The following is a 25,584-nucleotide window of genomic DNA, read 5'->3' on the forward strand; positions in this document are numbered from 1 at the left end:
GCATCATACATTGTACCCCGACTCTCACGGTGAGTGAGTGAGTGAGTTTGATTTTACGCCGCTTTTAACAATATTCCAGCAATATCACGGCGGGGGACACCAGACTCTCACGGTGAGGATGCGGCAGCTACAACGTGTGACTTAGCTGATTGGGTCACCGGTCCCGATGCTGTTAACTTATTTACCAGGCCTATACTCAATGTGTTTGCAAACCGCCGTGATACAGCTGCACGATTCCCAACTGTGTCATAAAACAACATTCATCCACTCACTCAGACGTGCAGCTCTGAACACTGTAGACTGTAATATTAACTGTTATATAGGACACAACTGCTGCAAGGTTACAATAGGCCAGTGTAATGCTGTTCCTACCTTTTTGATACCACCGATCGGACCGAGTTCCATCTATTCTTCAGCTCATCCAGCATCCCCTGGAGAACCTCCCTCTCCGTGTCCTGCTTCGTGCACCGGTCCTTCAGGTTCCGCCCAAGCCTGGTCGTGCTGTAGAACTGAGGATGCTTCGACGTCAACTGGTGCTGGAATTTCTGCAAAATAAAAGGATACATCAGAATCGACGTAATGTCAAAATTCAAGATGTTTGCCTCACATTGTTCTTCGTACATGTATATCCGAGTCGACCAGGACACTAACAGTACGCAAGTTTCAAAATAAAGGTATTTCCGGAGAAGCTGAAATTCTGCAAAACGCAGAAACCTTCTGTATGATGTATTTAGATCATAGGTTATCTGGGTCAATATGGTTCAGAAGAGAGGAAACTTTATTTGAGATACAAGTACATTTTTCGCGTGTTTAACGCCACGCTCAGCAAAATTCCAGCATTATATGGCGGCGGCCTGAAAATTATCGAGTCTGGACCACACAATACAGTGATTGATATAATGAGCAACGGTTCACCCGTCGTGGGGCAAGAAGACACCCAACTCGACCAAGCTCCCGACCCTGACCACCAGTGTAAGTCTCCACTCCCGTCCCGACTCTAACTTGGGATCCCCAGGGTGTAAAAGTATATTAAAAATGAAACATGATGCCATCATAATATATAGTACACCCCAAAAGTAGCATACAGAACAGGGAATATTGATATATTGCGATCAAATATTCACTGCTTCCACCATGATGCAGCCATACCCTGGTGTATTATAATCGTTGACATGATTGGTTGGTTGGTTTGTTGTTTAACGCCGCACTCAGCAATATTCCAGCTATATGACGGCGGTCTGTAAATAATCGAGTCTGGACCAGACAATCCAGTGATTAATATCATGAGCATCAATCCAAGCATTTGGGATCGATGACATGCATCAACCAAGTCAGCAAGCCTGACCACCCGATCCCGTTAGTCGCCTTTTACGTCAGGCATAGTCGCCTTTTACGGCAAGCATGGTTTGCTGAAGACCTATTCTACCCCGGAATCTTCACGGGTCTCGTTGACATGAACATACATATCTGACATATAGGCCACGTGGACCAACGTATGAACTGGTCTGAGGTTAGAGTGAGTGAGTGGTTTATTTCACTTATATCAACGTGTCATACTCATATCGGAGGATGCCCAAAGCGATGTGAGTGAGTGGGTAAGGTTTTACTCCGCTTTTAGCAATATTGCAGCAACATCATGGAGGGGGACACCAGAAATTGGCTTCATACATTGTCCCCCATGTAGGAAATCGGATCCGGCTTTCGACGCTTTAACCACTCGTCTAGCCACCGCCCTTCAAAACTATGTGAATCTCACCGGCAAGGGTATGACGATGGCAGACCAATGATCACAATCGGTCAAGTCTGGGATTCGAACCAATGTTCAGCGGATCCTGGCAGCTAGGGAACGGTAACTGCGGTACCGTTGACAACTCGACTAAGGTGACCGACCATCTTTAGGTTGTGTTCGAATGTCAAGGATCACTGCCTGATCCACATAAATAGACTAAAAATCGACACAACCCAATATTCCTAGCTGTCAGAAACAGATAATTAATATGGTGGAAATGATTGATCACTGTATAATATTAAGGTCCTGCAATCGGCATGTCGGAGCAGGCTAGAAACTGTTGCCGTCTAACAGTCATATTCCCGAAGTTTACCGATGTTGTTTGAGTGTGTAGCGTAGAGGGAGAGCATATTTGTCCATTGAGCGAACCAACACTACAGCAACAGTGACCTTGAATCTCGATGTGAGACAGGAGGGGTATTGATGACGTGGGTGGGAGGGGATGGCGAGCCGGTGGGGATGTTTGGGCACAGCGTTATCAGTATATTGTCACGTATTTCAAACATGTGTCAGTGTATGTTCACTATGCACCGGAACAAGACCGTACACTGTTGGGATTTAATAAACATTGATTTCCTTACTTGATAATTACGAAACAAGAACATGATATTGGCTCAGGCGTTGGCCCTACCGCCTGCTTCGGTGCTGATTCTTTATTACGTATTGACACAAGGATATTAAGCCTGTTGTGTACGGTGCCAGATTACCAATCGTCAGTGAGTCACAATCGACAATGAAATGTTTCAAAATCCGCTCACGAGCTGGATGTTCGCCTCACATAGCCTGTATTCAAATGACGACCCAAAACATCCCAATACAAGCACACTGGAGTAGAACTTAACGCGGCATCAGCACATCATAGCTATACGTGGAGATAGTGTCTTGGAAGGGTGTTCAATATTGATATTAATACAGTTGAACCCCACTTATCCGGATCCCAGTTATTTCATGAATTATAAAATAGATGTGTTTTTACCCGCGTGGGTTTTGAGTAGGGAGGTAACTGACATAATGTCATAATTGTCATAATAAAGTAGTGAGTGAGTTAATATTGCTTGACCTACATCACCACATTTACAGCTATACGTCGAGGTAGTATATTGAAAAGGAGTGTTCAGTATTGATATTAAGTTATCATGCTGTCCAATCGCAGAAGAATATGCAGTTACAGTAAGCAAGATAAACAGATTATTGTTTACAAGCTTAAATTCAAAATGTCAACGGAAAAGCATACCAGTCTCCATAACATGTAAAACAGATTCCATAGCGCCCATTTGTGATGAAAATTATATGAATGGACACTGAGTGGCGAGGGCAGTAACTTAACGAATAGTTAACAAGTCCCATCAAGATAATGACCTTCGTCACAACACCACAAGCACTCATTGATACAGTCCAGTCAATGAGGAAGAAGGGCCCAGCAAGATCTCCCACTCAGAAGGTACACAGTCACGCCAGGGGTCACCAGGACCTATTTAGCGTGACGACAACACCAGGATGTCACGTCTCCGACGTGTATGTTGCTTGAAGTGTGACATTCTAATACATGGCCCAAGGTCCCGGCTTATTAATCTGCGAGAGTGAAAAGTTCACACACCCGATGCTGAATGTCCGGAACAAACGACCATGGTTGCTTAATGCTCAGAGATAGAGATCGTAGGATTTGGCCCCAGGATTAGGGATGATGTATCTGCAGACGCGGCAATTTAGGTCAATGCGTTCAACAAGGTGATGTTCTTTTGCCTATATGTTTTGTTATGTTTTACGAAGAAACAGGAATTACAACACATGTAACATACTATATAACCCGCATTATAGTCTAATAAAGCATTGTTATATGAGAAGTTTATCTTTATTGAAACTTCAAAGGGTCTTTCCTTATTAACAGAGTACAATAACAAAACGCTTCTTATGTTCAAAAATATATGTCAAATACATCAATTGGCCTCACTAAAAGTAGGAAATACATATTTAATCATAATAATTTCATAAATCCATTGTTAACAATCATCATATTCCTTGAATTATTGGACCGAAACCATGAAACCATAATTCAGACTAAGCGGGTACCGGAGAGAATACATGTAAACCAATCCCTCGCCCACCCTTAGATTCACCCGCCTGTCAAGGCTGCCTGTTGTACTCATTCATGTGGAACATGGACTGGCATTCCTCCACTCAGGGCATAAAGGGGGCATTTTGAAGATTATTGAGTTTACATGAATGAATATTCTGCTCTGATAATTTTTTCAGAATAAAAGAATATTAACATAGAGTTTTAAAGTTGTTTAATTCACTGTCCGAGTCACTGAAACGATATCAGTTCCCATCACAAGTGACATATGTACATGACTGTTGGACTATTCCTAAGTTGCTGCATAAGATACAGTAAACTGCGTTTATAACGAACTCAAAGGGACCACTAATCTTAGTTCGTAATAACCGTAGTTCGGTATAAGCATATATACAGAATATATATAACAAATGGCCGGGACTAAAAAATACGTTCGTTATATCGGTAAGTTGTTATAAGCGTGTTCGTTATAAACGTAGTTTACTGTAACACATTTGTAATGATTCAATGTTTTTTATAAAATACATTTAGCATCGAGTAGAGTGGGAGGAAGAACAGTCTTCAATTAATGACAGAAAATGAAGTTTACGCTACTCTGTAAGGACTTAGAACACCAACGATGTTGGACCACCCTTACACAACACGTCGTACTATACGAGGAGATCTTAAACCTCTAACCCTCAATACAGGATCCTGGTGTCAGGAGATATCAGATCCGATTTAACACATTAATCCGTCCTCAGCATTCACACGTATAGGTCCCAATGAAAGCATCGCCCTTTAAAGAAGTGTATCCACGCAGGGTCTGTCATTGACGGCCATATTTTCTCCAGCTATACCTTTATGCTTCACGCATCCTCGCTGATAAATCCTTATTTACACACGGGCATCGTTCCCAACACAATAGCCAGGGGGACTTGTGGAATGTCGTTCACAAAAGAGCAAAGGCCTCTTCTCCCATATAATGTGACACCCCTTTCTGGGGGTAAACACTTGTAGGTATGAACAACACAGACCGTATGTCAAAGATTTGAAAGATGGTGAGCAGACGACACGGGAAAAGGTTGCGAAATTGAAGCAGACGACAGAAAATAGCTGAATTGAAAGAAGTGCGGGGTCATACCTTTTGCAGACAGCGTTAATCCAAAGTTTGAGATCTCCAAGATGTCGTGTTTACCGTGTGTGGAGCCGGCCACAGTGACTTTGCTACATGTCGCCCTAGCCCGGAGCGACAGCAGTTTACCTGGCTCATCCTAAGTGGCTGGATGGATAAACGCGATAAAAATGTCACCCACCAGTGGGCATGCGTATCACGAAGAGAAAGGTGGAGAGGTCTTAAACATTATATAAGGTTACCGTTGACAGTCTGTAATTTAAGCTGTCATTTATGATAGTGTGTTTATGTAATCGATCGCTATTCACTCAGGTGGAAAGGGTTGATCAGAATCCGCTTTGTTCAATGGGGATGATACCATTCTATCTAACAATAGAAGATTGGATTCACAGATATTCCTCCTCTGAAATAACATATGTCCTTTTTGGGGAATGTATCACACCAAATTGCTTACCGACCAAAAGAGTCACAAGCATCGTATGATTTTATCCATCTTGCCCGTCAATGACCGCGGCTGATGCGGACGTCGCGCTCACGAGCATCACGCTCAATCTCGCGATCTCTCGCTTACAGCACAACCGCTATTTCACATTTTAAGAGGAATATGTTACCCGGCAACACCTTTTATTCATTCAGGGAGTACGACATGATTTTTTAAAACCTGCGTTGCGGAACAAACACGCTGTTGGGACAAGACGAGACAGCTGATAAGATGTGCATTCCCCTCGTTGGAATATTTGTTCAAAGTCTCCACATAGCACCGCAATGCACCCTTTATGCAAATCATGTAACTGACAATGGCTCTATTATTCTGTGTTCACCGACCGTTGACCTTGGCGATATGAGGCGAAGTGACTGGTTTAGATTTACACTCTTCGTAAACTTATCTCCGTTTCACATGACTGACCACGGTTTAAAATGCTCGGACTAGAGGCGTTTCTTGAGGGGTAGATTAGGGCATGCTTGAATAACCTCCGAACTTCTCATATGGGCAATTTTCTGCTCCAACAATGTCTTTCCATAGACCGTTTCAACTGACCCATGCAGTTTAACCGACCAGGGAGGATGATTTGGGAAAATTGCCTCAGAATTGATATGCGTGGGAGAAAATGTATTATTGTGGAAATGGTATATTGATGTATAGCTTGACAATACAAGTATACGTTGGAGCAATCCTGCTGTACGCAGTTGATAAATCAGACGAGTGAGTGAGTGGGTTTTAACACCGATGTGGACAATATTAATGTTATATCACGGCGTGTCGGCTTGTGTGAGGAAAGATTGAAGTGATGTAGGTCTTAGACGTTCACCACTTTGGTGAAACCCACGAGCACGGGTGTGGTGCTGACAAATCAAGAAATATAATCAGGGTAAATTTGTCACAGTCCCTGTACGACATCATTGTCCTTTCCACCTAAGCCTTATTGTAATGTATCATTGAATGAGTGAGTGAGTATGGTTTTACGCGGCTTTTAGCAATATTCCAGCAATATCACGGCGGGGGACACCAGAAATGGGCTTCACACATTGTACCCATGTCGGAATCGAACCCGGGGCTTCGGCGTGACATGCGAACGCTTTAACCACTAGGCTACCCGACCGCCCCATCATTAAATGAAGCAAGTCTAGATTTTCTACAAAGGTTCCCATCTCAGCGTGTCTCCGTTTCAATTTAAATGGAGTTGTTTATTTCTATCATATCTTTTCAGAGAGTTAGCGTTGGTCCACCGCGTCTCTAAAGGTAACAAGGTGTCAAGGGAATGGTGTCGTGTGTGTATTGGGGTGCATGTGAGAAGGGGTGGTCGGTTACAGTAGTTAAACCTTAGCATACGTTACACCTGCATGTAATGATATGTACACTGGTGAAATCCGACATTGTTTCCTTCGTCTTGCAACGTCATGAGTGACAGGTAGACACATCAAGATGTCCGTCATTGACGTGTTATGTACATCACAGGATTAATGGACACATGAGGGCAATATCGGACATACGTCCGACGTAATGTAAGCGTTAATAAGTCATACACACCTGGAATGTTCCTCGAACAGCAAATGAACAGCTGTTTGAAGGTACCGACACAATATTTATTGTGATCATGACAAATCATTACTTACCAGTGGACAGAACACGCAGAGAGCAACTTGATACAGGAACATTATATTTTGTGGAACATTGCCAACAAACACTTTGATCCACAGTACAGAATCTCCATAGGCGTAGGCAGTTATTCCTCTGCGTGCTTTGAGTAACATGTCATTGCCAAAGGCTTTATCAAAATTCCACTGACGTACTATGTGGTCCATCCTTTTGTGGGATTATTGTTTGAGAATGTACTCATCTGTGACTTATTCGATCGTAAACATATTTTCTTGCAGCCTTGGGTTGTAACAACGAATTGGACCATGTATATCGTGACCTTGACCTTCACCTTGACTCACAAGTAGACCCATGACCCCTTATAATACACATGTACAGTGGTTAGCGAGAAAAATATTTTGATTTTCAGTTTTTCGTGCATATAAGTTTCATGGCTATTTCGCCTTTTATGCCCAATGGAATCTGTTTCGTCTGACTATCAAGACTGGTTATTCGCTGGTGTTGACCCTATATATTTTTATGGATTTGTCCTTATTTATTTGGATTTTAAATCGTTTTTAATCATGCACCTTGACGTTTAATGCAAATAGCTATCCCAGTGACATCTTCCCAAGCATCGGAGTTAACTAGTACGGCATCGGAGTTAACTAGTTCGGCACAGGTGAAACGAGACTTTTAGATTCAGATATCTCCCTGGCCTCCCTCCGAAGATGTCACAGTGATGGTTTGACGCTTCACAAAGAACCTATCCCTTTCAGGAATGTACAACAGCATGTCTTACCTTGAGGTCATCAATGTCTGCCTTGGTGGCTGATGGATTCTTGGATGTGGCCATGAACTTGCTTAACATCCGGGAACTGTCTTCAAGCCAGTCCAGCAAACTCCTCCAGGCATCGTGGAACTGAGAAACAAACACCCCAAAATAGTGTTACTGTGATATTCATTGAGAAAATGATTACTTTGTTCATATTCTTCACTGATTTCGAAAATCACCAAGTGGACACCAAGTGCCTATTTTGACCCGAAACACCCACAAGAGGCCAATGATCGTTAAACGTTTATCTATCTTACAGTTAATTTGTAATGCAATCCTGACTCTGATTGAAAAAAAATACGAAAAATATCCATAAAAATAATAAGGATCGCAACTTTCTTTCAGTAAATTTTACACAAGTAACCCATCTCTAACACCCTAGATACAACCCTAAGGCTGTGTAGTATTGCTATTGAATGAATATTGTTTAATGTTGCAGTGAGCGATATAACAGTTATACTAAAGCTACGTGGTCAGGAAATACATCGGGACCAGATCAACCAGTGGTCGACAGTGTGAGCATCTATCCAGCAGTCGGAGCATGGAGACTCCCAATTAGATGAGAGTTATCTTCCCCTGACTATCAAATCACTAAATGGTTGGCTCTAAGCACAAGATCTCTTCAGGTCCAGTTTCACTGTGATCACAGAACCTTTTGTTTATTTGACTCGTCAATTAATAAACACAAACAAGCAGAACCTCATACACAAAGTCTGATAAATATTATATACTAACATATCGTCGACCTTGAAACCTGAATCTTGACACCATCAAATATCTATGAAGGTATAAATACACATTGCACAGCTGCACTCGGAACATATCGACGTACAACGTTCAGAGTGAGTGAGTGAGTATGGTTTTACGCCGCTTTTAGCAATATTCCAGCAATATCACGGCGGGGGACACCAGAAATGGGCTTCACACATTGTACATTGTCGGGAATCGAACCCGGGTCTTCGGCGTGACGAGCGAACGCTTTAACCACTAGGCTACCCGACCGCCCCACAACGTTCAGAACATACCATACACGGATTCATAAAAGTAGAACCTTGGTGCTGAATGCTTCAAAAACCATTTTTGTTCGACCATTTTTTATAATATGCCACAAACATTTGTGATATTTATATCTCATTTAGGAAACAAGACTTAATAATTCATCGTACACGTGACAAAATCTCGAAATATTCATGCAAACACAATTGTTGATCTATTTGATTTTTCTCTACGAAAAACTATCATTTCCATGCAAGAACAACATGTAATGTTAACAAAATAGATTATTTAGAACGTTGAAAAACAATGCAAGCAGTCCATCAAGTGACATGACAGCTATGAACTCGAAGCAACACATGCGTTCACAGCGCCATTTCGTCAATTAACACTTCAGAAAGTTTACACCCATACATTCAACGTCATTTATGATCACGTGACCCACCCTCTTATCCTCTTTGTAAGCCTGCTGCAACAAGCGCCCTCTCTCGTCGGTACGCCGCAGCAGTTTCTTCCATCTCAGTCGTATTCCGACCAACAGGTTCTTAATGTAAATGGTGTCTTGCTTTCTACCAAAGTACTTGAGATAGGTTCCAGTACGATCTAACGTCAGCATCTTCTCAGCCTGGGCTTCTAGGTCCGCCTTCAGCGCCTGGTGGGAGAGGTCGGTGGGTATTTTGTAAATATGTCTCCATGGAGCGAGTTATGGGAGTAAAATGTCGGTATCAAGTCTCAGCTGTTCAAATATCATAGGGGGTATCCCGTTAAATCCGTGGATACGTGTCCTTTGTTATCTGTTGTTTGTTTTTTGTTTGTTTTTTGTTGACCGCTGCAGTCAGCAATATTCCAGCTATATGGCGACGGTCTGTGAATAATCGAGTTTTAGACCAGACAATCCAGTGATTGCCATCATGAGCATCGATCTATGCCATTGAGACACGATGACATGCATCAAGTCATCAGGACTCATCACCTTAACCCGTTAGTCGCCTCGTACGACCAGCATGGGTTGCTGAAGATCAACTCTAACCCAGATCTTCACGGGTCTGTCTGTTGTTTTACGCCGCACTCAACTATAATCCAGCCATATGACGGTAGTATAATAATATATATTTAACAAATGATTCATCAGTCTACATTTTGTCAAATCCATGCATAAACTAGTACGTGAATAACAACAATTGAAACAGCATCTTGCAAACATAACACTTCACAACATCTGAGTGACAGCAGAAATAAAACAAACGTGACACAACTACAGTCTTTAATAAGAATTATACTGAACACGCATTAACATCCAAGCAGCACATATAAACGTGTAAAGTTTCGATAAATCTTACGTTATGTTCCTTGATTTGAAGTGTGACCTTTTCCACGAGCTTGCTGGGATACTTGAAGCCTCGCATTGAGATCTCAGCATTGTTCAGCCAATCAGTGAACGCCTTGAGCGTGTTGTTAAACTCTCCCACGTTACGAATATGTTCTTCCATCTTTTCCTGCAACAAAGATAGTCTGTATAAAAAATTCGGCTTTGGGATTAATGCTACCCCAAAATGCATCATATTTGAATAATAACATCTTGATATGCTTCATGTTATTGTTAATTTACTATGATTATTGAGTGTAGTGTTTAAATATTTTCACTTATTATGTTCCGACATCTACCTTCCTCTTGCTGGCTCTACCCTTCGTGTCCTGCCATCTGTCCCTGAGTTTCTTCAGTCTTTCTGAGATGGTGGTGACATCTTCTGGACGGCACTTCTCCACGATGTCTTGACCACTGGTCAGTAGGTTCTGAACCGCCTTCTCGCGACCATCCATCTCACCACATCGCTCCTGAAAGATGAAAGAAGACGTGAAAACCACAGAGTATTGGTACGTTTCTAAAAGGTAATACTTGCTATATCATATATATGTAACCTTTCCGAATGATTAATCCGAAACAGTTTGCTGGAACCGAAATTGCAATGGATCGATCTATTTTAACCGCGTTCTTCACTTGTTTATATTGACGGAAACACATCATTTCGTGATTATAAAAAAACAAGAATTTAGTTTTGACATAAAAACAGGCTTATTGACAGGCATTAAGAAGGTCATACGAACTAGCTGCTGAAGACGCATCTGCACATTTTCAACACCATCTTTTAACATGGATTTATGACATTCTTTAAAGAGAATTATAAACAATATTTTCGAATCTTAATCCGTTTCTCCTTCCCGACCCAAAACATCAAGTTTACAGATTCTAGAATCGACCATGGATGTAAATAGTTTCAATTAGTGTAATGACAATATATTGAAACAAACAAACAAACAAACAAACAATAACATAGGGTTACTTCGTCTGTAACCCATGACAGTATTCCTACAATTTCGCATAACGTAATTTGTTTATTCACCAAGAAACACTTGGCTATTGGAAGATTAATCTAAACTAACCTTGGGTCCGGCTTACTTGCTGATTTAAGCTACTCAACTTGCATATTACAATTTACACAACAAACCTTCATGAGGACACTGAATGACATGTTAAACGGTGCAATGTCTGGCAGTTCCGACAGGCAACTTTCTAAAGCATAATATTTGCCCCCCAATTGAATATTTACTTTGCAAACTTTCAAAAGGACAGTAATCAATACAAACAAAACATTGCACGGAAACATCAAATTTAAAACAGACCTTTTAAAACATTCCTCCGGTTTTAGCAATGTTTGAAAAAATCAAAACAAACATTTGACCTGAAGAACATTATTCGACTTTGTTTTATTTTTTAAAGTAATACACCTCGATCTGTACCTGGTTAGACCGATCTTTCAAATACGATTAAATGAAATTAGTTATAGTGTACGACAAAAACACTTCCGTGTTGATGGGTATTCGAGGGTAGAACTCTCTCCCCCCCCCCCCCCCCCCCCCCCCCTCTTCTCAAGGACTAACATGGGAACCTCATATCACGTAAAAGCCGTACCAGGAACTTCTGGTACTGTTTCTCGGCTGTTTCCGGAAGAGCACCGAAGGGGGCGTTTGTCTTCAACTCCGCTCGGAAATCATTCACCCATTGTAGCATGTCGTCAAGGTTTCCCAGATACTTCTTGACCTGTAACAGTAAGGGGAATGTTGCATATTCACAGTTATGTTGAATGCTTCACATCACCGTTTCTTTTTTCAATGCCTTAGTTGTTCAAAGGATCTTTGGCTGCATTCAGTCCTAGTTTTAGAATCCAAGAACAAAACGTTTCTTGGACATTGTAATGCAATTATAGTTAATTATTCTGAATATTTACCATCTTAATTATGTATATACATCGCACACTTATACTTATTCCTATGAGCTAATGCCTTCGTACCTGTCTTAGAGTTTCTTGCAGTTTATTTTCTTTATCTTTAGCATTGGCTTGTGTGGCGCGAAGCAACTCGTTCATGGCGTCACATTTGTGGGTCAAGGCCGTGTCACCACCGTCTGTGCGTGCGACGATATCTTGAACTGCCTTGCTTAACTTCCGGCACGTCTTTTCTTGATTTCGTAGATCGGCTTGTAAAAGCTAAAATAATAAAAGTAGTTCGACAAATGTCCAAAACTTTATGTGGCCACGGTTGTCACGTAAATAATTGAGTCTGGTTTAGGCAAACCAGTTGTTTAAAGGTTAGGCAAATTGATGCGCATGTCACATCTTGAACTGATATGAAATTATACATGTATTCGCCAATCACATTATCTGACACACACCTGTAGTTTTCGCATGTGCGTTTCCAGGTACTTGGGGTCTCCCTTAATGTGTTCCAGGGGCTCCAGATCCTGCTGAACTGTGTCTAGTGACCCCATGACCCCATCCATGGCCTTGTCTACCTCGCCGACCTTGACCTGCATGTCGTTTAACTTGGCCTACATAAGGAAATGATATTTTAAACCGTTATTGAGGCAACTAAACGTGTCCATAAATCACAAAAATGAACGAAACCAATTCTAAAGAGTACTGCAAGCAATGATCCCGTTTGGGCAACATTAGATTCATGAACAATTGTTAATCGGGAACAAGGCATCCAATATATAAGTCTCATCTGTCTTGAAACTACAGAACATTTCGAACCACTTTTTATACTCAACTGATACCTACAAAAACAACAATATCAGTTTCAATTCAGACACCATAAAAGGCATTCAAAGTCGAGGGACTACAGGACGATTGTGACGACTTATCAGGAACAAGACACCCAACGTATATAAGTCTCATCTGTCTTCAAACTACAGAACATTTCGAACTACTTTGAATATTCAATTGATACCTACAAACACAACGATATCAGGTTCACTTGAGACATCATAAAAGGATGATGGGTTACTGGACGATTGTAACGACTAACCTCCCTGTCACCAATGCCTCTGATGATGTCGTTCCACTTCTCGTTGGCCTCTTGCACCGGCCGTAGCAACGACTCCGCCGCCACCGGTGAGACGTCCTTGAGGGCCGCCAGCTGCTGGTTGAGCTGCTGCATGTCCACGATGTGGGGGTGGGTCTGCGACTTGAACAACTACACAAAAAAACGGAATATATTAGTCTCTTAGTGAGTGCATGGGTCAGGCTTTACGTCGCCTTTGTTAATTGTGAGTGAGCAAATGGGGAAATGTGTCGCTTTCAGCCATTTCACGACAGGGAGAACCAGAATAACTTCACACATTGCAACCATCTGGGAAATCGAACCCGGAGCTTAGGCATGACTAGCGAACTCTTTAACCACTTGGCTACCCAACACACATTTTAAGCAATATCTCAGTCGGGAATATCAATTAAGGGTTATACACTAAACCCATGTTGAAAATCGAACCCGGAGCTTAGGCGTGACGAGCGAACTCTTTAACCACTTGGCCTCCCAACCACACATTTTAAGCAATATCGGGGATATCAACTATGGGTCACGTACTGTACCCATGTTGAAAATCGAACCCGGCGTGAGGATCCAACACCTTAACCATTACCCTAAACCAAATGGCCTAATTGGGGATATGTATCAAACATTATTATTTCAGTAACACTGTGAGGCAACATGCCGACGTTACATACTGTAAAGAATAGAATAATAATGTTTGCAATGGCTAGAAGGGTTACTCATTATTGATACACCTCAGTTACCCATTCGAAACATCAATGTCCTTTCAGTGTAAGTAACGGCACTAAAGCTAAGTAAGGTGACGGGTGACAGATGACTTCAATCCCACAATGCTTTATAACATCATCACTTCATCAACCACTAAGAAGCTCATGGTAACGGATGCCTCACCTTCAACTCCTCGATCTGCTCCACAAGTGTTTCCGGGTCACTAGATGGTGACCTCATGCCAGCAAGCTTGTGTTCTGACAGCGGCAGCCAAGACATCACCGACTGCAACACACAAGCGACATTGTAGCGATAAGAGGCATGGCACCTGGTACGTACTCCGTGTGTAATATAAAACAGTGTCAATGAACATGATGAGGATGCAAACTGAATTAAAATGATGCTGGTCCAAGAGTTAAAGGTTACGATGGAAAATCAAACGAAGAACGTCAAGGCATATTGTTATGGAAATATTATTCCCCTCTCGTTTGTTATTGACAGCGTCCCTGGATGAACGTATTGATAAAAAAAATCAAATTTCAATCTTCACTGATACCAAATGTTAAGGACAGTAAAGGTATTCAAATGGTCAAAAAAACAAAAGGACAATGTAAGTAAAACCTTTACCCTTGTAAGAAAGGTGATTGTTATTTGGGATTTACTTCTTCGCTGTAACATGTCAAGGAACAAAAAACGAAAACAAACACAAAAATAAGAAAATGAAATAAACAATTAACAAAAATAATAAAGGGTGCATTTAAGAACAGAACAGGACAGCGATAGACCATAGGCACAAAAATACAACATAAAACGGTGTCAACAAAATAAAACGGAAACTTTATTAAACAGCTAAAACAAAGCTATTGTCTTGGGTTAACTTGGCAAGGATATGCTAGCTATAGGAAATAAGGAAATAGGAATCTAATGACAAAATGTTAATTATTCAATGTGAAAAATATTCAAACCCTCTATCACGTAGAAGGTAATACTGGAGAAGGATGGACAGACAATCACGTGACGACACTTATACTTACTCTATCATACTGGTGACAAAGCAAAAAAAAATAAAGGGTTATTTACGATCTAGCTGTTTTATATGCGTAAAACAAAAACACACACATAAAAGATGAAGGGCGGAGATACATGTGCATTGATGTATTCGTCTATTGAGATGTGCATTGATGTATTCGTCTATTGAGATGTGTATCGATGTATTCGTCTATTGAGATGTGCATTGATGTATCCGTCTATTGAGAGGTGCATTGATGTATTCGTCTATTGAGATGTGCGTTGATGTATTCGTCTATTGAGATGTGCATTTATGTATTCTTCTATTGAGATGTGCATTTATGTATTCTTCTATTGAGATGTGCATTGATTTATTCGTCTATAGAGATGTGCATTGATGTATTGGTCTATTGAGATATGCATTGATGTATTCGTCTATTGAGATGTGCATTGATGTATTCGTCTATTGAGAGAGTAGGGTTTTACGCCGCTTATAGCAATATTCCAGCAATATCACGGCGGGGGACACCAGAAATGGGCTTCACATATTGTACCCATTTGGGGAATCGAACCCGGGTCTTCGCCCCTGGAGTAAGATTAGCATTATAACATACAGCATTGAGACATATACTTGTCATTGAACAAAATGTTATTCTATCATGAGATCATAGTTCGAAATTATTAATGAGAAAAATGTATATTCATGTTCATGAACACCACAACTAATCTGTACAGACAGGTTTGCATACGATCCCTGAAATGCAACTGAAGAAAACAAATAGTAGAAGGGGAGTTGGAATATTAGTCTGAACTTACATCCAGAAGATGTGTGAATTTGTCTGCATGTTGGAAGGCGTGGCGGAGTTCTTCGCCTCTGTCCTTCACCATGTCGTTGACGTCATCAGCCAGGTTGACCAGATCCTCAATTTGTTTCTGAACCTCAATCCTGCCAGGGTCTCCACACAGGGAACACAACTCGTCCCCGATCTGGGAACACTCACACATCAGTTCCCGGGCCTTCTCCATCTCCTTCTTGATGCCCTGGAGGAGGAAGCAGCACCACGTGAGTCATTGTAAAATGATTCAAATGATTCAAAAAACATATGCTTAACAACAGTAAAGTCTTCAAATGGCATTAAGAAGTGATACAAATGAGGAAGAGTGAGTAAGTTCGGTTTAACGCCGCTTTCAACAGTATTCAAGTAATATCACAGCGTGTCAGCTTAATGTGGGAGGAAAGCCCGAAGTGATGCAGGTCCCAGACGTTTACCACTTCGGTGAAACCCACGAGCACGGGTATGGTGCTGACAAACCTAGAAACATTATCGGGGCGAACTGGGATTCGAACCCACAATCATAGATTTCTGGCGTGCTCAAGGGATGCAAATCTGAACAGCTTAGACGAACTGGGCCAACCGTGCCCCCAATAAGGAAGAGAATTTATGGATGTCAACTTCTTTACCATGAGGAACAAGTTGTTTCGGAGTATATGCTCACTCCTTCATCAGTTGTGTTCTGCCTCCTTCAGCTGTGACATGGCTGCCTTTACCTCACTCACACACTCATCGCCTCCTAGACTTACACTGAGTTCATTCTGTTGTTCTTTGATTGTAGCTGCGTCCACTCCCGGTGGCTCCTGGGAATACAAGCTGTCCTTGAGGTCGCGCAAACCGGACATGACGTCACTACAGAGGTCATGGAACTTCTCGGAGGCATGGAGTGCCTTGGTGAGATTCTTGTCACGAGCATGAGCTTCTTGGCCGACCTCCACGAACATGCTGTTGATCTCCGCAACCTTGGCTTTCACATCTTCGACTGGACACAAAAGGGATATATATAAGGCATTGCAGAGCACAATAGCGCGGGGACAGGCTCTATTTCAATTTCACAAAATCACAACATCCAGTGGTATTTCGAGTTTTATTCGGCTTCAATTACATATCACGTTTTGGTATCGTGTATGTACATATGTCAACAACAACCAACCATTATCATTATCGTTACATAACAGAAACTTACTTTCTGAGGGGTCCTCGATTCCATGGGCGCCAACATTCTTGGCGATCTCTTCAGCTTTTGCCTTATAAGGCTTCTGTCTCTCCAAATCTTCCAGCACAGCCTGAAAGAAGGAAATACATTATTATCACCGTCATATAGGATCATACGGTATTCATTACGATAAAAGGAACATTCATATCTAAAGATTACGTTCGTTCTGCAGTATTAACAGTTTATAAAGCCGTTTCGGGAAATATAAGCCAGGCACAACGAAACAGATTTGACAATCATGTAAGTTTTTGTAATGATGAGAGGAACATTTTATCTATTAAAGATTGCGTTCGTTCTACGGTATTAACGGTTTTATCAAGCCGTTTGGGGGAAATGTAGGCCAGGCCCAAGAAAACAGATATTATCACCGTCGTATAGTTTTCCTAATGATAAAGGGGATATTGTATCATGTCTCTATAAAAGAGTGGTTTTGTTCTCGATATTAACAGTTTTATCAAGTCGTTTTGGGTAATATATAGGCTAGGCACAGACGAGTTTACGTACCCTGTTCTCGTCGATATCATTCTTGAGTTTGTCGGGCGTGGCAGGGATGGGGTCAGCATTAGCCACAGCGCTCTTCAGGGCAGCCAGCTCCTCCACCAGGTTCTCCAGTGTGTCCGCAACCTGGAACAATGCCAAACAGTATCACAGACATATTGATATAATAGATTGTATGGCAAAATGACCGGCAAGAAATGCTTTCTGACTTTATGTTCACGACTTTTCTGTTCATCTGACTTCTTAAAACTGTCATTGCATAAATTCGTTTGTTTTCCAGGCTTAAACCTTCATTTATAATATTTACAGACTCTTGAAACAACTGTAAGCGTCTGATTCTGGCCGCGTCATACCAAAAGACATTAAAGATAGTACTTGTTGTTACCCTGACTTTCGCTCGGCATTACGAGGATAAAACAAAGTTTGGTAGGCTCGAAGTCGGTAAACTGTGTGTCAGTGGGGTATGCATGTTAAACTGCCGCATGGTGTCTCAGTGAGCTAGCACTATAAAATTTGCCTGGACTGTACAAGCGCGCACGCACTCACGCACGCACTCACGCACACATACACACACACGTTCATGTCGTTACATAATCTTGAACGCGACCCCTTTCACCCCACCTCACCCCACCTCACCTCACCTCAAACAACCGTATATGAACTCACCTCCTGAGTCAACTTCTTCTTGGAATCGTTCAGCTCTCTGGCCTTCTGTCTGGCCTGGCTCTTCACAGTTTCATACCTCTCGTTGATGCTGAGGAGTTTATTGTGAATGTCCGTGGCATCCCCGTCCCCGCACAAGTCCATCAACTCCAGGCCAGTGGAGTTGAGGTCGTCAATGTAAGGCTTGTGGTCATCAATGATCTGCTGTGTACCCTTGAAACATAATTCCATAATTTGTATAACTTTTGTTTATTTGTTTGTTTGCTGTTTAACCACACACAGAAATATTCCAGCTGTATTAATGGTGGTCTCTAAAACATCGAGTCGAGACCAGACAATCCAGTGATTGACATCATGAGCATCGATCTACGCAATTTGGATACGCTGACATGCATCAAGCAAGCAAGCGGTCTGACCACCCGATCCCGTTAGTCGCCTCTTACAACAAGAGGCGCCTCTTAAGGCCAGCATGGGGTGCTGAATACCAATTCTAACCCAGATCTTTACCTGGCATTTGAATAACTAACACAAGGTCTTGGGTTTACGTAGTTTCAAAGCTCTACATCAATCATTCTTATTTAATGACTTAAGGATATTGAACATAGATCTAAAACAACTAAAAGTCAGAAAGGCTACCTTTAAGTTTTCATATTGCTTCCTGACTTGATCCAGACTTTCTCCCGGCTTGCCTTGCGCCTTTAGTTCCGCTTCCATTTCGTCCAGCCATGCCTGCACCTCGTTCTGGTTTTCACTGTAATGCGAGGCTAGAGGATGCGCGGCCTCTAACTGTTGCAGCCTATCAGCGCTCAGCTGACAAACAATATCAGCCTGAGTTTTGATACTGTCCAGTCGACTCTTGATTTCATCTGTCTGTTCGTTAGTTGTCTCCCGCAACATCCGGTTACATTTGTTGATGATGTCCTTGACAGCGTTACGCTTCTGCATCAAGTCATCGTTGAAAGCCTGCACGTGTGACAATAACAGGAGTGTTACTTATACGTACATGTGTCCACGTGATTTCGGTTATACAGAGTGAATGAGTGAGTGAGTCTGGTTTTACGCCGCTTTTAGCAATATTCCAGCAATATCACGGCGGGAGGACACCAGAAATGGGCTTCACACATTGTACCCATGTCGGGATTCGAACCCGGGTCTTCGGCGTGACGGGCGAACGCTTTAACCACTAGGCTACCCGACCGCCCCCGGTTATACAGAAGATCCAAGCTGACCATTAACTTGATGTGGAGATATAAACAAAGGCAGAACTAATTCTCCTTTAAGAACAATGACGTCTGTGATCAAGAACAACAAAAACATTCTTATATACCAGGATGCCAATATACCCCCATCCCAAATCATAGACAATTACTTCATACAGATTGTGATGATGTGTTCGCTTGTTTATTGTTTAACGCCGCACCAGATATATGACGGCGGTCTGTAAATAACCGAGTTTTGGACAAACAAAGTGATCGACATCATGAGCATCCAATTAGGATACGATGACATGCGTCAACCAAGTCAGCGAGTCTGACCACCGAATATGCAAAGGTTGCTGAAGACCAATTCTAACCCGGATATTCACGGGACGATTGTGATTGTACTTAAAATATTGTCCAAAATGACGTTTTCTCATCATATGGCAAGTAAGTGAATGTGAATAGTGAGTGAATAGACTTGAACGCCGCTCTTAGCACTATTTCAGGATAATATAAAAATAATATCTGTAACATAGAGATAATTCATAACCTACATTGTGGTCTCGCAACTGAACACTAAGCGTCTCAGGGTCAACGCTGATTGGTTCTGCTGTGTTAATCTCGTTCTCTGCTTTGTCCAGGTACTTCAACATCCCGTCTATCTCAGAGAGCGCCTGAAAGGGAGACAACTCATGTTACACATACCTGACGAAAATATAAAAGGAGTAACTACCTTACCAGTGATGAAATACACAATAATAATGATAATGTAATTTAGGCACGTGTATTCAGACTAGTAACTCGTAGCAAGGATGTGTGCTTGCAAAATATCATCATGCTGACATTCAAAGCAACGACTGAAAACAAGTTGGTTTGCACACTCACCAGTTTCCTTTCATCACCATAAACAAATAAATCATTGATCACACGTTTGGAGAAGGCGCTTCTTATAATCCCATTTATGTTAGAACGTAACATTTTTAGAAGTAGCACTGGACTTTCCGCGAACCCGCATCATTACTGTGACAAATCTACATTCATCATGAACAGCAACCACAAAGATGGAGTTTGATTATCGACCAACAGTCGTGCATTCGGAGCTTTAAATACAAATCAATTGCTATTCTTCAGCTTCATAATGGACCCTTCCATTCAGGATATTTCATTAATACTATTGATAGTCACGTTATGACTTGTCATCGATTAAAAGAACAGAGTGATTATTGATTAGAAATTATTTGAATATACATGACGCCTTGTCTAAGCATTCGTTGAACCTTAGCAAGCCGACACCCCTGAAACGTAATGGTTCGATCTGGGCAACACCTGTTGCCCGTAAGAGATTGTTACTGGGGAATAATAATCTTAGTCATCCGTCAATATGGGAATATAGGGATCGTGGGTCCGTGTGATTACTTTGTCTATCTTAGTCCAATAACTTTGTGAAAGAGAAACCACTCCAGCATCGATGTGATTTGTGTAGAGGATCAGAAGCTTCATGTTTAGGACCCTTGCTCTACATATAATCCCGTCACTTGTGCGCATGTGCATGTTCTTGTATCGGTGTCAAAAGAGACCAGTGGTCTTAAGGATGTCTTACATGTTTTGTTTGTTTGTTTGTTTGTCGTTTAATGCCGCACTCAGCAATAGTCCAGCTATATGACGGCGGTTTGTAAATAATCAGGTCTGGACCACACAATCCTGTGATTGACATCATGAGCATCGATCCACGCAAGTGAGATACGATCACAAGCATCAACCAAGTCAGCGAGCCTGACCACCCGATCCCGTTAGTCGCCTCTTACGACAAGCATAGTCGCCTTTGACGGCAAGCATGGGTTGCTAAGACCTATTCTACCACGGATCGTCACGGGTCTGTCAAACATGTAATAAATCGGTATTGTTTTTTTTGGTTACTTCAACATTTACCATGATTTCCCAATTTGGAGAATGCACCTTTTTTTCTAAAACAAAGATATGAATCAATTTTTTGTCCAAAGATTGAGCGAGTTAGTGAGTTGGTTGTAACGCTGCCTTGAGCAATATTCCACAGTAATATCACAACGTGTCATTTTAGTATGGGAGGAAAGCTTGAAGTGATGCAGTTCTCAGAAGTTTACCATTTTGATGAAACCCAAGAGCACGGGTAGAAACATAACCGAGGTGAACGGGGATTCGAACCCACAATCATAGGTTTCTGGCGTATCCAAGGGATGCAACTCTGCACACCGAATTGTGGGTAGCTCGTGCCCCTTTTGTACAAAGACAAATATAACTATGAACAGAACAAGGCCATTCATCTCCTACCTCCAGAGAGACTTGTTGCACCAGCAGCTCCGTGAGGTCATGCCACTTCGTCTCCACCGCGCCCAGGGTCTCCTTCATTGCGTACTCATCAGTGACCCTGTCGTCATCCATCAGGCGTCTACAGGCGTCTCTCAGCCCCTCCATCTCTTCCTCTCGCTCCTGCTTCTCCTTGTATAGGGCGTCTACTTTCGCCTTCATTGCCTTCTGGGTAGCACCTTTGGGCTTATTTTTCAGAGACATAATAGACTCATCCAGCCAATAGTCAATGTCAGACATCTTGTTCTCAAAGTCATTGATGCCACTTGACACATCTTCAAGCTCTTGGGTCCTCATGTCAGCCTTTCGTTCAAGGTCTTCAATTCTGTCCGTCAGGTCTGACAGTTTCGCATCGGCTCCAGAAACATCATGAGCTTCTTTTGACAAACGGTCAATCAGAGCCTTGTTGCTGCCAAGATCGGCGTTCAGCAGTCTCTGATCTTGCAGCTGCTGGGCCAACTTGTCCTTGTTCAGACTTATCGGTTGCCGAGAGTTAAGGAGCCTCTCAGCATCTTCAATCAAATCCACAACACCGTCCAGCCGACTCATCACATTCTGTTGCTGTGCCACAGCAGAGTCCAGTTGATGTTCCTTATCCTGGATACATTCTAGGAGGGCAGCATGGTGTTCCTTGTGGCCGTCCACCGTATCCTGCACATCCTTAGCCTCAGTTTTGAGACCAGCATCAGCCAGTCCTGCAGCCAGTCTCTCGCCAGCAGCTGACAGATCCTTCAGTTTCCTTTCCTGCCCAATAAGATCTGCCTTCATGGCCTTCAGACTTCCAAGATCCTTGGCATCTTTGGCAGGGTTCTTACCAAAATCTTCATCCGCGATCTCCCTCAGCTGCTCCTGCAGGGCAGGGTAGACAGCAGTGAGTCTATCGTTGAGGTCATCAAAGGATTTCTTGTTCTTCATAAGGGAAGCAAGCCTGTCCATATGCTTTGCGCAGTCCCGAGATATGTCCTTGTACTTAGCCTCAATTGACTCAATTTCGTCATCAAGGATTCCATTCTCGGCTTCTTCGTTAATGGTAGGGAGGATCTGCAGCCTCTTCCTATAGGCATCAACCTCGCGGTCGAAATCCTGGAAAAAAACAATAGATAAATACAGATTGTCAATGCTAGAGAATAACCATTCTAGATTTTCTGCCGAAACAGATTCCATTTGGCGTAAAGGCCACAGCTGTGGCATTATATGAATAGATCACTGAAATTTAGTCATAAACTGTTAAATATTAAACAAATTTGTAATTTTCATAAATGGTGTCCACACAATAGAAAACACGGGTCATTTTACAGTTGTAGGAAGTCCATTGTACGACGCGTTGGATTGTATAGTATTATCACCTCAGAAGTACCATATTCAACTACCCTACATTACAATGACGCAGCCAGTGGTTACTTCACGCTGTCGACTCAAGCGTTAGTTCATTACAGGTATGTTTATAGAGGCGGGTTGCCACCCCGGCACCAGAGCCCATGAATAATGAGAGGTGGAGTGTACAATACCCTGCCACAGGAAGCCCCTCTACACACCGGGGTCTTATATCAATGTGTGGAGAATTGAGTTCTACTTTAATATGGCTATTTACTTTCGGGTAAATAAGGTATCTGGGTCACGTCCACTGTTGTGTGTATCTGACTGACACAGATTCGTTTTGAATGAGAATGTTATTACAATTTTAGATGTGGGAAAGAAACCAAAAATGAAATCAAAGTGTGGTGGATTTTTAATTCCTGGATGTATAAACATATTGGGCAGATTCAGGATTTCCGAATATAATATCTGTAATCATTTCAATAACACACAGGAGACACCAGACATAGTGAATGAGTGTGGTTTTACGCTGCTGTCAGCAATATTCCAGCAATACAACGGCGAGGGACACCGGAAAAGGGCTTCACACATGGTACAAGGGAATCGAACCAGGTTCTTCGGCGTGACGAGCGAACGCTTTAACCACTAGGCTACCCGACCGCCCCACACCAGACTTAAGCACCACACATTTCAACCATCATATGACCACGACACTATAACGGCTTTGCAACATAACACTATAACGCATACATAACATGAAATTATAATACCTACACAATATGACACGAGAGTACTTATCCAACAAAACAAACCGAAAGGTTGTCACATCGATCCAAATAGTAAGTGAAACTAGAATAATTTGGAACGTGGTATTTTAAAATCAACTTCAAGTATAATAGCAAAGCGACCTGTTGTCTCACGCCAACCTATAGACTGGGAGAACTATGTGTCTGATATACAAAGCAGACTGTTGAATACGCCCCCCCCCCCCCCGTGAACATGTTAGAGTAGAGTAAATATTACATTCTTATCAGTATGTAGTTTAACTTTGATCCATAAGTGTTTGGTTGAATTGTATTGCCTGCTTTTGAAAAAAACCATATGATAATACTAACTACACCTGCTTCAGATATATCGTCACACGTGGTACTGTCAATGACGGAAATACTTATTTCCCAAAAATTTAATCAGAAGTTCGAGACACGTGAAGTAAGGCAAACTTGTAAACTATCGTATAAGCTTACTGAAATATGTCCAAAATTAATGAAGTCGTTATAAAGGTTAGGAAATATAAATACCTCGTCCTCCTCGTCAAAATCCGACATGTTGATGTTAAGGTAGGCACCCTGTTATTCCCCGGAGTGGGGTTAAGCCGAGTGTATCAACACCCCCTAGACAATACACACATAACACAGTCCAGGAACCTCCTTTGTGCTTACTGATGCATTCAAATGCATTTAGCCACTATAATGAGGCAATATGTCTCCCGTAGCGATAGTGACTGGGTGAGAAGTCATGCCTTATAGCGAGGGAGCTAAGTATCCTGAAACGGTGTCCGTAAATTATCTAACGGTTTGTTGCTGTCAATGGACGTTTTGCGAGTAAATCGTTTTTATGGCGCGGACCTGATAGAAGACAATGGATGCACGAACGCCGATTGGTCAAAACCGATTTATCATATTGAGTCAATGGCGAACTGACTTCAGATAGTTACAAATCTCTTTTTGATAATGGCTTGTTTGTTCTATACTGAGAGGTCGTGAAACACTTGAACACTGAAGATTTTACAACATCAAATTCGAATAGTGGCTACACACCTTTTCAACGTTCTATTGCTAGTTTGTTGTTTATCTTTTGTTTGTCATTTTTTTTAAATTATTTCTTAATTTCGTTTTCGTAATTAAAAGTCTGTGCCGTCTAAAACATTTAAACACGTTCTGGGGTAAGCTGATAAGGAAAACCTGCAGATACGGTAGGGCAAAAAAAGGTTTGCTTTTTCGCACCTGGTATCATCATTGTTTGATGGTGATTCATAAACAAATGCTTATCATATAGTCAGAATTATACAATGGACTCTGCTGTTATTTGTTATGAGTAGGGAAAGGTTTTGTACTTTTGTAAACAAAAGAGAAATATATGTTATTGACTTTTTTTCTCTCAACCTTCTACCGTTACAACACGAGTTTGTTATTTTACTATGAAGCTGAGCGTTACCTGGGCGTCATCCCTGAAGTTGTCCGACAGCTTGGCGATATCAGCAAGGTCCTCTTCCTTCTCTTTTACCTCCTCCACAAAGGCCTGCAAGAGTGATGACGTTGTGATGACGTAGCTAGTGATGATGAAAGCCACAACGACGGTGATTTGTTTGTTTGCTTTTGTATAACGCCGCACTCAGCAATATTCCAGCTATATGACGACAGTATGTAAGTAATCGAGTCTGGACCAGACAATCCAGTGATTGACATCATGAACATCGATCCACGCAATTGGGATCGATGACATGCATCAACGAAGTCAGCGAGCCTGAC

At 41.9% G+C, this 25,584-nt stretch overlaps 1 protein-coding gene across 5 annotated transcripts in view; it reads right to left on the reverse strand.

The window, feature by feature from the left end:
* The window catches only part of LOC139465804 (microtubule-actin cross-linking factor 1, isoforms 6/7-like), a 142,667-nt gene that overhangs the window by 27,624 nt on the left and 89,459 nt on the right, over positions 1 to 25,584 (reverse strand). For all 5 annotated transcript variants that reach the window (XM_071247728.1, XM_071247729.1, XM_071247731.1 and 2 more), the window contains exons 19-37: positions 25,271 to 25,354; positions 21,704 to 22,822; positions 19,951 to 20,070; positions 18,834 to 19,160; positions 18,201 to 18,410; positions 17,541 to 17,660; positions 17,007 to 17,106; positions 16,570 to 16,802; positions 15,804 to 16,028; positions 14,163 to 14,264; positions 13,248 to 13,415; positions 12,613 to 12,768; positions 12,233 to 12,427; positions 11,854 to 11,982; positions 10,548 to 10,718; positions 10,223 to 10,378; positions 9,328 to 9,534; positions 7,857 to 7,976; positions 373 to 545 (exon numbers count right to left, since the gene is read on the reverse strand). In XM_071247728.1, coding sequence (XP_071103829.1) covers positions 373 to 545; positions 7,857 to 7,976; positions 9,328 to 9,534; positions 10,223 to 10,378; positions 10,548 to 10,718; positions 11,854 to 11,982; positions 12,233 to 12,427; positions 12,613 to 12,768; positions 13,248 to 13,415; positions 14,163 to 14,264; positions 15,804 to 16,028; positions 16,570 to 16,802; positions 17,007 to 17,106; positions 17,541 to 17,660; positions 18,201 to 18,410; positions 18,834 to 19,160; positions 19,951 to 20,070; positions 21,704 to 22,822; positions 25,271 to 25,354 — 4,115 coding nt within the window. The remainder of the gene's footprint in view (positions 1 to 372; positions 546 to 7,856; positions 7,977 to 9,327; positions 9,535 to 10,222; positions 10,379 to 10,547; positions 10,719 to 11,853; positions 11,983 to 12,232; positions 12,428 to 12,612; positions 12,769 to 13,247; positions 13,416 to 14,162; positions 14,265 to 15,803; positions 16,029 to 16,569; positions 16,803 to 17,006; positions 17,107 to 17,540; positions 17,661 to 18,200; positions 18,411 to 18,833; positions 19,161 to 19,950; positions 20,071 to 21,703; positions 22,823 to 25,270; positions 25,355 to 25,584) is intronic.

The sequence above is a fragment of the Haliotis cracherodii genome, unplaced genomic scaffold, assembly GCF_022045235.1.
Source record: "Haliotis cracherodii isolate W230 unplaced genomic scaffold, xgHalCrac1.p SCAF_18, whole genome shotgun sequence".
NCBI classification, from domain to species: domain Eukaryota; kingdom Metazoa; phylum Mollusca; class Gastropoda; order Lepetellida; family Haliotidae; genus Haliotis; species Haliotis cracherodii.